We start from the raw sequence: 16524 nt of genomic DNA, 5'->3' as shown, positions 1-16524 counted from the left end.
CAGTTGTACCCAACATTACCATAGAGACACTGTCACAACACGTGTCGAATGAATAGTCACATTCTACTTGTAACCTTTAAGAGGGTTACAACAAACCCCCATGTTGTGCGGAATCTAGTGCCTTCAAGAGACGACCACTTCGCAAGCGGCATCACTGAACCATGCGCACAGCCTCGCGAAAGGAACGATTTTGCTCTACATTATAGGACCTCCTTTGCCAGTACCAAAATATGATAATAGGTTTTTCCCCTTTTTTCTGGCAACAAAACAAGTGTTAAGATGTTAAAACACCAAACTGAAACCTTTCACAAGGAATCATTAACCACAATGCTTGTGGTCAGAATGCAAACAAAAAACATACTCTGATAATATATGCATTGTCTTTGAAACTGATTGGTCCACACCAGAGACAGCTGAGCCAAAAAAAGGGGAAAAACCTATTATCATATTTTGGTACTGGCAAAGAAGGTCCCATGATGTAGATGCTCACCCCGAGCTCTCATTACTCTGATAGTGCATTGTCTTTGGTCTGTACGCCTCTTGCCGTCCTCTGGTCTAACACCATTTGAGGCTCAAAAGAAAGCTGTCTGGTGTGGACCAATCAGATTCAAGGACAATGCATATATTATCAGAGTATGTTTTTTTTGCATTCTGACCACAAGCATTGCGCTTAATGCAGACATGATTCCTTGTAAAAGGTTTCAGTTTGGTGTTTTAACATCTTAGCACCTGTTTTGTTGCCATAAAAAAGGGGAAAATCCTACTATCAGATTTTGCTCTACTCGAGCACAATTTCCTACAGTTATATTCTATCCACTTGAAAGTTACCCCTCTGCAAAGTTCAACTGCCAATTACCAGAGGTGGGTCAAAGTCATTGTTATGCAAGTCCAAGTCGAGTCGCAAGTCATCAAATTCATGACTCGAGTCTGACTCGAGTCCAAGTCACATGACTCGAGTCCACATCTCATAGGTGGGACAAAGTCATTGTTATGCAAGTCCAAGTCGAGTCGCAAGTCATCAAATTCATGACTCGAGTCTGACTCGAGTCCAAGTCACATGACTCGAGTCCACACCTCTGCCAATTACATAAACAAATAATATCGACAAAGCTCCCTAGTTCACCCACTGGCATACAACTCCTCTGCTTCACGCTGCCCTGATATTAAGATCTCCGCAACTGCTTTTACCTTTGATCTGCTGCGAGTACTAAATTTACTTGCCACGTTTACTGCTCACCACGCGACTATTTGATCCTGGGAGTTGGCAACAGACACCAGGCTGGGGACCCGATCGTACGCATGATTAAACAGCGCGAGCACTCTAGCCATAACCACAATCTGTAATTGTGAACACATAAAGAACACATGTCAAATTATATTAGTGCCCATTAAGCTAGATGGATTCCATCAGGCTCGTCACTGTCTAATTAATAGATATTTAGCATTATTTATACAGCGTACGCTGGCTATGAGCACACCCAATGAGAACAAGATCAGGTTATGCTTTGTATGTGCGGTAGTTTACTCGTAAACAAGTATAACGTAAGCATGTGTTGTTTAAATCAGAACTGTGCTTAAATAAGGTGCGCTTATATCCAGCTTCCATCGTTCAATTTAGTCAGCAGCAATACTTTATTAAATGAAAGACTGATCAACCCAAGTTAGGCTTCAACACTATATCATAGTTGTTTTGTCTGAAAACATTGTTCTTCCCACAGATAAGTTATTGCATTCAAGATATCTACAAGCTGTTAACACACCGAGACGCAAGTTCCATGAATGCACATACCACACACTCACAAGTTATGCAACGAGGGGCGTGCTTACACCCACATTTATGCACACACATAGCCAGTTATAGACACTCTCTCATATTCATACTTTAGATGTAATGTAGCCCAACAAATATTTGGACAGCCACTGAGATATGACCCAGTCACAGCAATCAATGTATTAATTTCCTATTGTCACGACAGCCACCTTGGATGTTGCAGAACATCTACGTGAACCAGTTTCTTTTCTCCGATTGGCAACAACCACATGGTGGATTTGTGATAACGCAGTAATTAGCACACTAATCTATGAACCAATGACCTTGGTTCGATACTTGGCAAGTGATATCTGAATCAGTCATGGGCCCTCCCCTCTCATAAACCATACAGACCAGAATGACGACATATGATCAAACAACCCCCACAACCAATATGGTATGGCAAGCCTTCATTCAGCAGTGGGCTTACAAAGATGTGTACATTATTGATACTATAAGTAATCCGTTAATTCACCATTATAAATTGTATCCATTCATAACCTATTTATTACTTTTACAAAAAATATAAGTTGTGGTACCCTAACACCACATTCATAGAAAGATACCTTTGAATGTTAAAGACACAAAAGACACATTTCTCCCGTATAGGCTTAAGATACTGTTGGGGAAAGTGCTGTTAGCGAGCATCTATGAAGGCCAGAACGGTAGACGAGGGGGTGGGTGGTCAGCCCCACGCCCAACCGCCTTTGTCTCCCTAGTGGCGATGTTTACACATCGATTTAGGGGCGGCCCAGGACCGGTTCAATAATTGTCACTGGTGTTGGCCGTGAACGGGAATCAAACTCCGGTGGCTGGGTTCATAGCGCAGCTACATATACGTACACATTAGTCCATCCATTGGTCCACCAATACAGCAGGAGGAATGTCAAGATATATTTGTGATTTGTGCTCAACATCGAGAGAGAAAATGGAACGGATACATTGTTTACACGATGGTTTGGCAAAGAACGATACTCCGTAGTTTGCAGTTATTCAACAATAAGAGTCAAGAAGCATGCCCTATAGCAATGAGTAGACTGCAGGTGAGGTTCCACGATGCATACAAAGCAGCAGCAGCAGCGAAAAGAGCAACAAAACTACGAATGATATTAAGCATTAGAACACCAAGTGCACATAGCTTGACTGTGTCCGACTGCTGTTGTTAATATAAGCGGCCGAGTGCAACATGACGCGGGCTAATGAAGATAATCTTCCCTGACAAGAGCCTTGGTCAATCGAATACAATTTTACTAGAATTTGATGCGGTATTGCTACGTATTCTTCGTCTTCTTTCGTATGGCTGGTGTAGATACAAAGCAACAACAACCTGAATTTCACGTTTAGGTGGTCAAGCCAGATAACCGCGTCAGGAGTAGCTGAGTATGGTAGCGTATCGCTGCGATGTCTCTTTTGCGACGTATTAATGAATACAGTCCAATTGAACGGGCTATTATGCAATGTTACATATTTGTTAGGTTACTAGCCGCTATTCAATCTTATTTTAGCAAAGCGCTTATTGGTGTATATTAGATTTGGTTTTATTATGGATATTGTGTATATGATGTACACGTACAAATGTAGAATTCAAGAATAAAATCATTGCCATCTTGTGTTCATATTTGTATTGTCTTTAAATACCGATCCATATGCTTTTGACTTTAAGAATATTTCCAAATTGAGAATTATATTACAAGTGGACATACATTTTTTACGACTATTTATCTTTTTTTCTCTCTAAAATCAGGCTTTAGTAGAGAGAGAGAAAAACCCAGTTCAATAGCATTATAAATGTATTCTGACTTGATTTGTAAGTTTATAATACATCGTGAATGTATTTATGTGCCTATAAATATTATTTTTAAAGACTGAAATCGCTTTAAAATAGATCATGGGTCTGCGCTGAAAAATACTACACAGGTTCAACAAGATTGAGGGTAGTTGGTGACCCAGGGTGGATATATATTACCTGCTTTTCCTGGGGAGGCAGAATGGAACAGTTGCCTGGCGTGTATTCCCAGATCTTTCTGCGAAACTTATGAGGAGGAAAGGACAGATGAGATGAGAGTTGGAAAGGAATTGAGGGACTAAGATAAGACATGCAATACGAGGAGGCATTAGTAGCAGAAGCGTCATGCTGGGAGACAGAAGAGACTGGGAAAAATCCATAAATCTGAGAATATACCAGGGTCGCTTGTGTGGAGGAAAGGAGCCATCCAGGCTTCACTGGTGAATTTTGCATTTGCACCAGCTAATGAGATGAAATGGAGTTACAGTGCAAATGTGTCACTGTAGAATAAAATACGTGTACACATTTAGCAGGCACACCGAGATAAAACATATAGATCGTGATTGAAAAACATAATCTATTTTAAACAATAGACAGTTCTAGGCATCCTATTAATATATGTATAAGCCAAAAGAAAATGATAATGGATGATTCCAAAAGATAATAATCATGATGATTTTTACAAATTACATTTAAACAATACAGGATATTTTTTGTTTAAATGTACAATTTAAATATCCGTATCATGAAGAAAATATTAGTGAAGTATGAATGTTTTTTTTTGTAAAATGTGTGATCTATATTGTACTTGCAAATACAAATGTTTTTTTGGCAATATTAGTATTTATCCGACTTTATTTTTTTTCAAAATGAGATTTTCTCGTGAGCGAGGATTATATGAAAATTGGCATTACAATCATCAAGCTCATGCCCAATGAAAATAAATGTCATTGTGAAATGAACCTGTCATTTTGCTGACAGTTCTGCAGATGCACAGGATACTGTTTTTTGCAGCTGTAATAATCATAGACTCAGTAAACACTGTAGTATTAGTTAATGATGTACCTCCCCGTATTGCAGACATACTTTCAAAACACTTCCTAATAATTGCAAAAGTAAAAATTACCATGATCAATGATAAAAACCAAATTAATTTAATGTTCGAGCTATGGTAAACACAGTATCATAGCTCTCATAAAAATATAAATACACCATCCCAAATGCCTACTAAAATATATTATAACAAATCCTTCTAAAATATCGAAAATGAATTTAAAATTAGTCTTAAATTCATATTATCAGCGAGGTTCCTCAACTGCTGTAGGAGAATGTGAACAGCTTCAGCAATTATAGTAGGGTCCTAAAATTCATACATATTTCTATGATGGGTGGCCGGAAGTAATACAATATCATGTGCCCACTGCCCAGCTGTGGACATGGAAGCAGCATCATGATTCAGGTTAACCATTCGCATGTGAAGTTGCCGGGACTGAGGACTCGAGTACAAGATGGTCATGCCGGGCATTGAGAACATGTGCTACGCAGGACCATTTGTTTTCCTGACCCAGCATACGTAAGTGTGGAGGTGAGGGGGTGTAAAGGCCTTTATTCGTTTTTTTTCCCAGAGCCTGCAACAACACGTACTCAATTCAGGTTGTCCTGACCTGGCATGGCCCTCAAAGAGCACAATGGATATAATCAATTGCAAGCCACAGCAACGGGAGCACAGTGTACTACCCACAACACCGTTACCAAGTCCATCCATATGGATTTGTGCAGCCTCACAATTTCTAAATATATATTTTGCCCTGACTGCAAAGAACACATCCTATAGAATTTCCAACATACCCATGAGATTATTTTAAATGTCCCAGCCAATCAACGAATTGCATATAAACAGAGGTGTTTCTGATTTAATAAATGCAAAGAGTAAAATATTTATTATACAGGTATCTAATCAGACAATCAATAAGTTTGTTGTCAAGGAAAACATTGTTTCAATGTTCAACAACATTACGTAAAATCATGAAATCACTTTAAAAAAACGAAGCCTGATAAAGCCAGTGCCGTGTATATTTAAATTGTCGATTTTTATCACACAAATCGGCATTTTTAAATTTCTCACAGTGATATGATCTCAGTAAAAAAAAAGTATAAATTACATGAGTGCGATTTATAATTATTTTGAAAAAAAAGGCTTCATTTCACACCGCGACCTTCGAATATAGTTGCGTAAGGAAATAAAATCACCCATGGAATGATTTTCCACACAGCGGTTAGACCGATAATGGGAAGGACTGAGCCACATTAGATGAAGACAAAGCTGAGCCACATGATATCACACGGTGCTGATTTGCCACTAGTAGCGTGAGATGGTTGCCGTGATCAGGGCAGGCCCATGATTCAGCTCAAGACACCCACTTACCGGCCTTTGGCCAAACTCCAGTTCGGCAAAGAACTTATACCACTCCTCGTTCTGAACGTCTATCTCCTCCATACTTACATAGCTCGGCTAGAGGATGCACAAGTGAGAAACAAGCATGACACAGGAGGGAAATTTTTCAAACAAGAGAAGGAAAAAGGAAAATTAAAACCCTGATACAACATTGCCATTGGACAGAAAGGACCACCATAATTCAGAATCTCTATAGAGAAGAACTGCCAAAAACAAATGAGAAGAGTGAACACTAAAATAAAACAAAGTAGATTAATTTCCTTTCAGTGAGATATCTAAATATTAGGTATACTTCCAGACAACAGTTTTACACAATTTCAAATTCACAGTACTTTGTGATAGAATGCAAAACAACTAGCCCGCAATGTACACAATTCACATGGGTTTAAGGAATCAACTTTTCTGGTCACCCAGCAGTTTATTCAGGAAGTAAACTTACTCTGCGTGTCATTCCTGTTTCCCTTCCATTCTGTCTCTCCACCTGTTCCTCCTCCTCCTCCTGCACAATCTTTCTTGTACCCACTGCTTCAGGCCCTGTTTTCATTCGCTCGGCTGCGTTCTCAGCTCGTCCGTCTGAACCCAGCCTTCCATAGGCCTGCGGCTTCTTCACTGGGAGCTCCTGCCACAGTGTTTGTGGCTCCTTCACCATCAGGCCAAACGTGGTACAACATGCGGAAAGAAGAGACATTGTGCTTTTTTTCCTGTCCCGTGTGCCTTGCCGTGCAGTTGAAAATTTGTACCTACTCAACAGCTGTTTAACTGTCAGGCGTTTGGCTCCCACTAATGCACAATTGTCATTTCACTCAAAAGGGTATCACCTGCTCTTCATGCATAAATAAAAAGCAGCCACTTGTGATCTTGGCACCCATTGTCTGGACTCGTCATGGATAGAGCTAAAATAGGGGCCATTACTTCATCAACAAATGGTAAAATGACAAAGAACAAGGAAATCAATATCCGAATGACAGTCCAGAAAAGTTTTAATACAGCCTTAAGTTTGAACATAAGAGAAGATGCTGTGACAGCAGTTTTTGTTATTCACCACAACTGCTCATAAAAATGTCAGAGCAGTTAATAAACTTGGAAAACACCTCAGTGTAATTAAAAACAAATCCAATTGACTCAATTAAGTAATAAATTATCTCCAATTATGTCACTCCCATTCGCACATTAACAACATTGATGCTAGTAGATACCACATTAATTAATATTATTCTCCTGAAACAGAAAACCTTCTTTCTTGTATAAAACAAAAGGAAAATTGTGTATTAGAGTCATGCCAGGCAGGCTTTTTCATGAAAACAATATCTGGGCACAAGGTCAATTATGCCCAATTATGTTCAGAAAATGTAAAAAAATAGATATATACTTTTTATGAACAGTTATTTTGAAATTTCATTTTTACCTTCTCATTAAAGTCACAAAAGTGAATTTATGAATACAATTCAACATTTCTAAGCATTAACTACAAAGCTGAATCACTTAAAGAGTCCAAATAACACACTAAATAAAAAAAAACCTGGGGGGTAGTAGCATTGGTGCGGGTGGTTAGCACACTGAAATAAACCTGGCGATCTCGGTAAAATATCTGGCCGTTGCAACATAAGCTGCGATTGATATTTGAACCAGTCACAGCTACAACCTCATTTTCTTCACCAAACAACAATGACCGATATGATGAAGGAGACTGGACTGTACTAAAACAACCCCCATGACTGAAATGTGGGACAACCCTCACCCAGCAGTTAACAAAGGGCTTTAAAAAATAAGGAATTCAAACATACCGTCCCCTCTAGAATGCAGAAATTTAAGTGGACTTCCTTCACAACTCAACAGCCATCACTGGACTCAAAGGGCCTGCCAGGAACATATTGTGCCCCCCCCCCCTTTGGATGACACACACATAAAGACACCGGGAGTAATAGGAGGATCGAGATACACATCGTCAGCTCCTAGCATATCTCAGCAACCCAGCCAGCGAGACAGAGCAAAGAGTCACACGAGCAGAGCCTTCAGTGACAACCAAAGCAACTAGCTCAGTCTGCTTCGGCATGGACACAGCATCCAGAATCAACCAGTGGGGTATGAACTCGGCACACCCTGTACACAGTCCTTGGAAGAATTTAACACACAATGGGGGTAAACAAATGTGTATATTTTCTCAGTTGATAAGGAATAAATAATGAGCAACATTTTTTTAAGGCAGCAAACAGCAGTTATATATGTAAAGGGCACAAGCTTATGAGAAAATGTTGTTTTGGTAAAGGAGTAACTCACACATTGCTAAGTGTTTGCAAAAAAAAGCCAAGTTAAAAGGAACGAATCGTGAGACAAAGTGCATAAATCCTTCTCTTACCGGCGCTTCCTTGTCTAGAACGGATGACCTTCCCGGCTCATACTCAAAAATACTCTTGGGCTCCGCACGATAGCTCCGTGTGTCCACGCGCTTGTCAGGGGGCTCCCACTCGCTGTCGGGTGGGTGGGTGCAGGGGAAGGCGAGGGTGGGTGGGTTGCAGGATGGGGGGCGTGGGGTGGGTGGGTGCAGGGGGAGGGGAGGGTGGATGGATCCATGGGGAGGAAAGGGAGGATAGATGGGTGCAGGGGGAGTGAGGGTGGGAGGGTGCAGGAGGGGAGGGTGGGAGGGTGGGTGGGTGCAGGAGGGGAGGGTGGGAGGGTGGGTGGGTGCAGGAGGGGAGGGTGGGAGGGTGGGTGGGTGCAGGAGGGGAGGGTGGGAGGGTGGGTGGGTGCAGGAGGGGAGGAGGTGCAGGAGGGGAGGGTGGGAGGGTGCAGGAGGGGAGGGTGGGAGGGTGCAGGAGGGGAGGGTGGGTGGGAGGGTGCAGGAGGGGAGGGTGGGTGGGAGGGTGCCGGAGGGGAGGGTGGGAGGGTGCAGGAGGGGAGGGTGGGTGGGAGGGTGCAGGAGGGGAGGGTGGGTGGGAGGGTGCAGGAGGGGAGGGAGGGTGGGAGGGTGCAGGAGGGGAGGGAGGGTGCAGGAGGGGAGGGTGGGAGGGTGGGTGGGTGCAGGAGGGGAGGAGGTGCAGGAGGGGAGGGTGGGAGGGTGCAGGAGGGGAGGGTGGGAGGGTGCAGGAGGGGAGGGTGGGTGGGAGGGTGCAGGAGGGGAGGGTGGGAGGGTGCAGGAGGGGAGGGTGGGTGGGAGGGTGCAGGAGGGGAGGGTGGGTGGGTGGGTGCAGGAGGGGAGGGTGGGTGGGTGCAGGAGGGGAGGGTGGGTGGGTGCAGGAGGGGAGGGAGGGTCGGTGCAGGAGGGGAGGGAGGGTCGGTGCAGGGGATGGGTTGCAGGAGGGGGGAGCGTGGCGTGGGTGGGTGGATTGCACGGGGAGGGGTGGGCGTTTGAGAGAAATGCGGAAAGTGAGAGTGGGGAGGGCGGCAATTGGTTGTAAACTCCCAGCAGCATCGTCATATGGCAACAACAACGACACAGTGCGCATGGCATAAAAGAAGCCTCATAGCGAGCCGTCATATGCGACACCAACTATCTTCATCACGGATGATATATTCAAAAGAAAGGAAACTGTTCTTTAATACAATACATGTTTTAAAAATACACACTGAAGGCATAGTTTTACTCAAGGACAATACATTATAACAATCATACAAACTCCTGTCATTAAAATTATTACGTTTAAATCAAGTGTATTTCAAAACACAGTTCATCATCACATCATAGACAGTACCGAATTATTAATTTATATTAAGCAATGCAGAGCTGCTCACATAATAGTATTTACTTTTTAAATAGAAATTACACAGCTACAATGATAACTATCTCACGGCAATAATTATCAATCCTTCTGGTGGCAACACACAAAAATGTAAACCCCATTTTTTTAATAAACGAGCAAACCGCACATCCTTTGGATGCGACCGTCCACCCCTCCCAGCCAGCCAGCAAAACTTTAATTCTTCTATGGAGCCCATTCTCTCTCCACCTTCTCTTGCCTTCTCAGTACTGTCGGAATTTATCTCGATTTCTCGCCGTCTCTGTTTCTCAAATCTTGTCTCCTCTCCTCCATCCGCTATCTCAACACCCCCCCCCCCACTCCTTCCATCTCTCCCCTTGTTTTTCTCTCTCACTTCTCTCCCCTCCTTAATTCCCACCTCCTCCCCCCTTCCGTCTCAATCTCTCTCACCTCTCCTCTCCCGAATCCTCTCTCTCCCCACAGCCCGTCACGTTCCCTCGCTGTGCTCTTTCCGTTTTGCTCTCTCCCGTTTCATGCCCTTTCACTATCTGCCCCCCCCCCCACCGTGTCTTCCTCCCCTCCTCTATCTCCCACCCTCATCTCTCTCCTCTGTCTCTGTCGCTCACCTCCCTCCTCTATGAAGTTATGGCCGTATGATACACAAGATGTGACAGCAATGGCCGGGCAATTGCACTGGAGACACGTCCGGAGTGGAGGGTGGACAGAACAAAGACAAAGATCCCCCCCGTATAGCCTTAACAGACTGTTGGGGCAAGTGCTGTTCGCGAGCACCTATGAAGGCCGGCACGGCACACGAGGGGGTGGGTGGCCAGCACCACGCCCGACCGCCTTTGTCTCCCAAGTGGCGATGTTTACACACCGCACCAGGTACTCATTTTGTTTTAGGCTGAGTCGACCCAGGAGAGACCCAGGACAGATAAAGATAATCGTCACTGGTGTTGGCCGTGAGCGGGAAATCGAGCTCGGGTCGTCGGGTTCGTAGCGCAGCGTAGCGCTAACCACCTCTCCATGGAGTGTAGGGGGGGGTGACGTCGTCACGCAGATGTGCCCTGTGACGTCACCACCACGCACGCGCACTTGGGAGCGCGGCAGTCAAGCCAGACAGGAATCCACCCAGGTCATCAAGCCGAAGAATATTTTTTGTTATTATAATGCAGTATATATGATACTGCACGTGCACGAACACTCTGCCGATATACAAGTGAAGCCATAAAAGCAATATTCTCAAAATAATACAAACCAAAAAACACAATACATATATTTGGGATAAACATTACCCCAAACAAAATACATCTGTCAACGTTTTTAAGGGAACCTTCGAATAACTTTGGAAGAAAAAAATCCTCCTTGCTTAAATACTCACCTATGTTAAACGATTGTGTTGTTGGTGATGATGATGAAAAAATGGTGATGCAGCAACATGGGGGAAATGTTGAAGTTAACTTACTTGCACGCCACTGGGGCGAGAATTACGGAGTCCATGCTGCCTGTTGTTAGGGTTGAGGCACACCGCACAGTGTGAATTCACAACTGAAGCAGCATTATTATACCCTACAGGGTCCGCTGGGAATATCACGCGGCTTTCCACAATTCTCTCTCAGTCTGGGGTGGTGGTGTGTGGTTGGAGGAGAGAGGGGGGGGGTAGATTTCCTACAGTCACGCCACGTGACACCACCACAAGAAAATGCTCTCACGTGTAAAACAAACTAATGGCTTATTGTTGCTGGAATACAAACTATTGGCAATGTTGTTGAAATACAAGGCACAGAAGGACGGCGATGAAAACTCTTCTTACTCGTGATGTTTGTTCGCGACAATTCTGTTAAATGACGTTTCGCTTACAATTCTCTTGCAATGAAATAAAGGTCACGCAGAGAAAAGTTTAAAGAGTCAGGAAATGGCTCGCAAGATTTTCTTTTCCTGGCTCCTAAACTGCACCAGTTAAATGCAACTTCCCGTCCCTGGGCAAAAGTAAACATACCCTCCCCATTGCACACAGCGTTACCAGCCCATCCACACTACAACTGTAGCCTGTGTTCCTCTATCCTAATTGCCATCGAGAAGGCCTCACACTGCTCTAAAATATAAAAATATAACACATGTAACGTCAGAGCACGACACTGCTATGCATAGGTTTACGAAGTGTGTTTCACATACGTGATTAATATATATTCCTTTTTATTAAATTATGCACTTCATTCACGCTGTAATTATTATGGTTCTGTGCAACATTCACCACAACAGAACAGAGAAGACCGATTTGCAGTCCGATCAAATCGGTCAAGAAAATCTATATTTTAAGCAGACATGTGACTATATCCCTGATGTGTTACACAAACAAGAAGTATGTACAAATGGAAGTAAACACAGTAAGCCTTACCATCTGTTACGAATTAAGCACAACCCTGCACTGTAAATACACAGCAGGCAGAGTGAGGTTTGATGCAGTAGTAGTGTGGATAAGACAAGCATTAACTCTTTTTGTGTTTGGACATAATAGAGGGGTGGACATATTTGCTATATTTCGGTGTTCATTATGACGCTATTTTTTCAGACAGCTCTGTTCTTCACCTGAGGACGGCTGCTTGTGTTGTGGCCGAAACGTCGTGAGAATTTTATTTTATTATGTTTTATAATTTTATTATTTCCCTTCTACGTGACTTTACCGAAAGAACCAATAAGATATTTATATAGCTATTCCTCCCATTTGTTTTTCTTTTCTCAAAATAATTTCGAAAACTCCATCATAAAATCTACGCATTGTTACATTATCATTATTATTCTGGCATGAAAATATCCACCAATGGTACATGGCACATGGCGAACCACTGGTCTTTCCATCAAACCCGTGCAATATTAGTAAATGAAACTACACTATTAAACTTGTTTTACCAGGTAAGGCCCACTGAGCTATATAGCCCTTTTTCAGAAGTGGCCTGGCCACAAATGATAGCTCAACGAAGTGCCTTATCACGTGCAAAATAAAAGCGGCCAAATATTCCAAACGAATATTTCTAAACTTATAAAGACAGGTGGGATGTTTCATGGAGAAAGTCTGATGAGTAGAATGTCATTGTCGTCACCCTCTATGGGTGTATCATCAACGTGTTGGTCATCATTCCAAAGTACACAATCCGGAGCCATCCGATCAGCTGCTTCAGAAGATAGGCTGAAGATTGCCACAATCTAAAAGTAATTTCACAAATAAGGCTACTTCTAACCGTATACAGTATATATAAAGTGTTTTTTCTTTACAACTTATTGAACATATAAGTTCGCTAAAGCAGAAACTTGATAACGTGAAACGGCGATCAATCACAATGAACATGTTAAAAACATTACCAGTGCCAAACAGTCAAAATGCCTACGATGAGATGCTAAGCGGGTTAAGGCCTGGATAGCTCTTGGATGGGTGACAACCATGCATTAACCAGGCATTGTAGACCTATGCGGGGCAACATTGTCTCCACCTTCACCAACCCACACTGAGCAGCATGGCCAAATATGGATAAGCAACACCCATGACGGTTATCACGCGAGGAGGCTCTAATCCCGCAGTGGAGTACCACACTTACTTTACGTTGTTGGAAATCATATAAATAAAAATGAATTGTAACAAATATCATGTCATACATGTACACTAAACAGCCAATATAGAACACATTCCTGCGGAGGGAGCTGGTAGGAACGTTGGGTTGCTCGGTCAATGGCCAGGGTCAACGACGGCGTGGTGTATTCCGCAAATATGGCCGACTGTGAGGGCGGGCACAAGCCGGCGCGAGTAGGTTAAACGTTGAGTTTTATAAGGGCACCACGGGGTGACCAGCCCCTCCCCACTCAACCCCACCCCTCACCCAGCCCCACCCTCCCCACCCAGCCCCTCCCCACCCAGCCCCTTTCCACCCTCCCCACCCAGCCCCTCCCCACCCTCCCCTCTCCACCCAGCCCAACCCCTCCCATTTTTGGATGCATGACGGACGGACATAATAATCCCCTGTGGGTTGGTGTAACCAGGAGGTTCCTACCAGTAATAGCAAAAATAACTTTTTGCTCTGGCTTGCAGAACAGTGCAAATGTATATTCTTAAAAGATGACTAAACATGCAATGATGCACCATCATCACGAGTTAATTCAGGAATCGGTTCTGTTTCGTCTTGTTTTTACAATCTCATTTGTTCCGACTCTGTGTAATTCTCCCTTTTTCACAATCTTCATGTAACGATGAATCAATTCGAGTTAGTGAAGCCGTACGATATGCAAATAATGCAATATGCAAATGAGGCCAGACTGAATTTATGAAGTCTGATCAATACTGAAATTGTGGATCAGGTCCACTTTGTTCTGAATTAGATTTTCACTACAATACTGGCAACGTGATTATAAAAAAAAAACACTCCCCTTGTACTTATCACTGATTTATCCGAATTGTAATCTCCGTTATCCAGCTGTTCAGTATAAACTGGGGGAAAAAGCACATCTGTTACGTGTGCCTGTTTTAAGCAAAAAGTGGCAGCTTACCGCTGGGCCGCCGAGCGGAGGCAGATGCGCGCAGGCAGCGTGGCAGATCTCTGCTGCTGCTGCGCGTCAAAATCCGGGCCGTCCGACAAACTCTTGGAGCGCGGCACCGAGTGATCTGCAGGCAGGCGAAGAGCAACGCGACTGTTAACCTCGCGCAACACTGCGAGGAGGATAAACACGCCGCCAAATGACAGAACGATGATGCATCGACAGCTCTGCTAGAGCCTCTACACGTTCAGTGGACACACACGTACTTTGTTGTCCTGGAGAGTCGAGCTCCATTTTGATTGTTATTGCAAACAAGTACATGCAGAATTAATATAGAGTATGGTGATCATCATCATCATCATCTATTCCTTCTGTTGGCCCATAAGCGACAATGAAACTCAACAAATTTCTGCCATGCCTCTCTTTAGCCAGCATTACGGCTTAGTTCAGTCCCAATCCTTTCTGTCCTCGATATTTTACGTCACCTATCCACCTGGTTTCTGTCACCCCCTACTCCTACTTCCTTTAAAATGACTCCAGATTTATTGTATTTGGTGAAGTGGTCTAGGAGGAGTGTTCTGGACAAATGTACACACATACATCTGAGCTGCTTATAAGGTAGATGCTATGAAAATGAAACACGTAAGAATATTTCTATTTTCCACACATTCAAACAATAATTCCCTGCACAGGACCAAAATAACACCTGAGATTTCGCAACAGAGCAATACACACTTTTTTTTTTATAACTCATCGCAGCTAAGTTATGAGTATATTTAAAATGTAGGAGCTGAAGCGTGACAAATGGGAAAGTGGCCTACATTTGTGAAAGTAGTGAAAATTAACAAAATGTGGCACATTTAAAATGGCTGGTGACAGATGCGCATTTGCAAGCAATCGACCGTAAAGGCAAGCCTTCTGGTACGGTTGCTATGTGACAACCGATAAAGAAACGTGCAGAGCACAGTTCTGGCCAATACCTAACTGTTCTGCAAAATTACATTTTTTTTGTATCACTATGGGATAGAAAGGTGTTAGTGGTAAGTTTGAAAACATTATTGTGATCTGTAAATGCATACAATACATATTCTTATTCTTAGGTTTTTTCGGCATACAATACATCCATCCTGAGCTCTCTCTTGTCACAAAAGTGCCACATATTCAGCAAATTCCACGCATGTCACATTGTCAGAAACATATTCTCGATATCACTGTCAGCACCAAAGGTAGAATTGCAAATGATCTACATTTGCATAGATATTGAAAATGTCGCACTAATATATGCAAATGAGCAAATACATAAGAATATAATATTTTAATTACATTACATTGACAGCAAGAAAATGAAGTTTTGGGATATATAACGATACATTAGCTGCACAATGTTCAACAGGATAATCGTTAAATGAAGCAGGCAACTGCACCAGGCCAAATTAATTATCCACTGTAACGTACAAACTAATTAATTATATTAAACACATTGATTATTTTTTTCACTTTCACCTGTTTTTTACGTGTATATGCATTTCGCGTATTTAATCATGTTCACGCCTCCATTTGTAAAAAAAATATACAATCAATTATACCTAAGGGAATACGTAAAAAATACTGTAATTAAGGCATATGCAAAAAATATATGTATGCAGGTTAAAACCCACCAGACGTACCATCTGACCGAGGTGTGAAGGTACCATCTACTTCATCATCTTCTGTAACAACAAAAATCACATAAACCGTGAAAATAGCAACAAGAATGAAAACACCACGAATTGTCCCTCCACATTCAAGCCTTCGCGAGTGGCCCGTATCTGGGTGGGGTACCAAGCCCAATTCTGTCCCCTTCATTATGCCCCGCCGGGACAAACTTGGGCAATTTTTTGCGTGATTTTTGTTCTCCCTCCATTCTGTGATCGGCGCTTTGTACCGGGCTCATATTCAGTTGTTATTAAAAACTATTTTAAAAACACACCATTAATTCATATCAGTATTGTAGTGGAGGGCACGACTGTTAGCACCGGTGATCTTTCCGTATTTGGGTGAGAGCGTGGCTATGTGCCAGTGTTATTGAGCGCATGCCCAGCCCAACACAATTATTTGTACGCACCTGGGGTTGTTACCGTACTTGTAATTTGCGACCCAAATAGGGGATGAAATACCAGCAGCTGGATTTACAACGCATCAAAAGTGCGACATCCTAGAACAATATTTCTGTGCACATCAAACACAGCCGTGCATTATAAAATATTGAGAT

At 42.9% G+C, this 16524-nt stretch overlaps 1 protein-coding gene across 17 annotated transcripts in view; it reads right to left on the bottom strand.

Annotated features, from left to right (window-relative positions):
* Positions 1-16524, bottom strand: part of SORBS1 (sorbin and SH3 domain containing 1) — a 134543-nt gene that overhangs the window by 36329 nt on the left and 81690 nt on the right. For 10 of the 17 annotated variants that reach the window (XM_078597500.1, XM_078597503.1, XM_078597502.1 and 7 more), the window contains 6 exons: positions 15932-15982; positions 14286-14400; positions 8408-8519; positions 6491-6691; positions 6022-6108; positions 3777-3842 (listed from right to left, as the gene is read on the bottom strand). In XM_078597500.1, the coding sequence (XP_078453626.1) occupies positions 3777-3842; positions 6022-6108; positions 6491-6691; positions 8408-8519; positions 14286-14400; positions 15932-15982 (632 nt within the window). The remainder of the gene's footprint in view (positions 1-3776; positions 3843-6021; positions 6109-6490; positions 6692-8407; positions 8520-14285; positions 14401-15931; positions 15983-16524) is intronic. The other 7 variants (XM_078597501.1, XM_078597505.1, XM_078597507.1 and 4 more) reach the window with 4 other exon arrangements.

The sequence above is a fragment of the Lampetra planeri genome, chromosome 9 (genome assembly GCF_965212315.1).
Source record: "Lampetra planeri chromosome 9, kcLamPlan1.2.h2, whole genome shotgun sequence".
Lineage (NCBI taxonomy): Eukaryota > Metazoa > Chordata > Hyperoartia > Petromyzontiformes > Petromyzontidae > Lampetra > Lampetra planeri.
The sequence above is the reverse complement of the archived record's forward strand: the minus strand, read 5'-3'. Positions and strand labels throughout refer to the sequence as shown.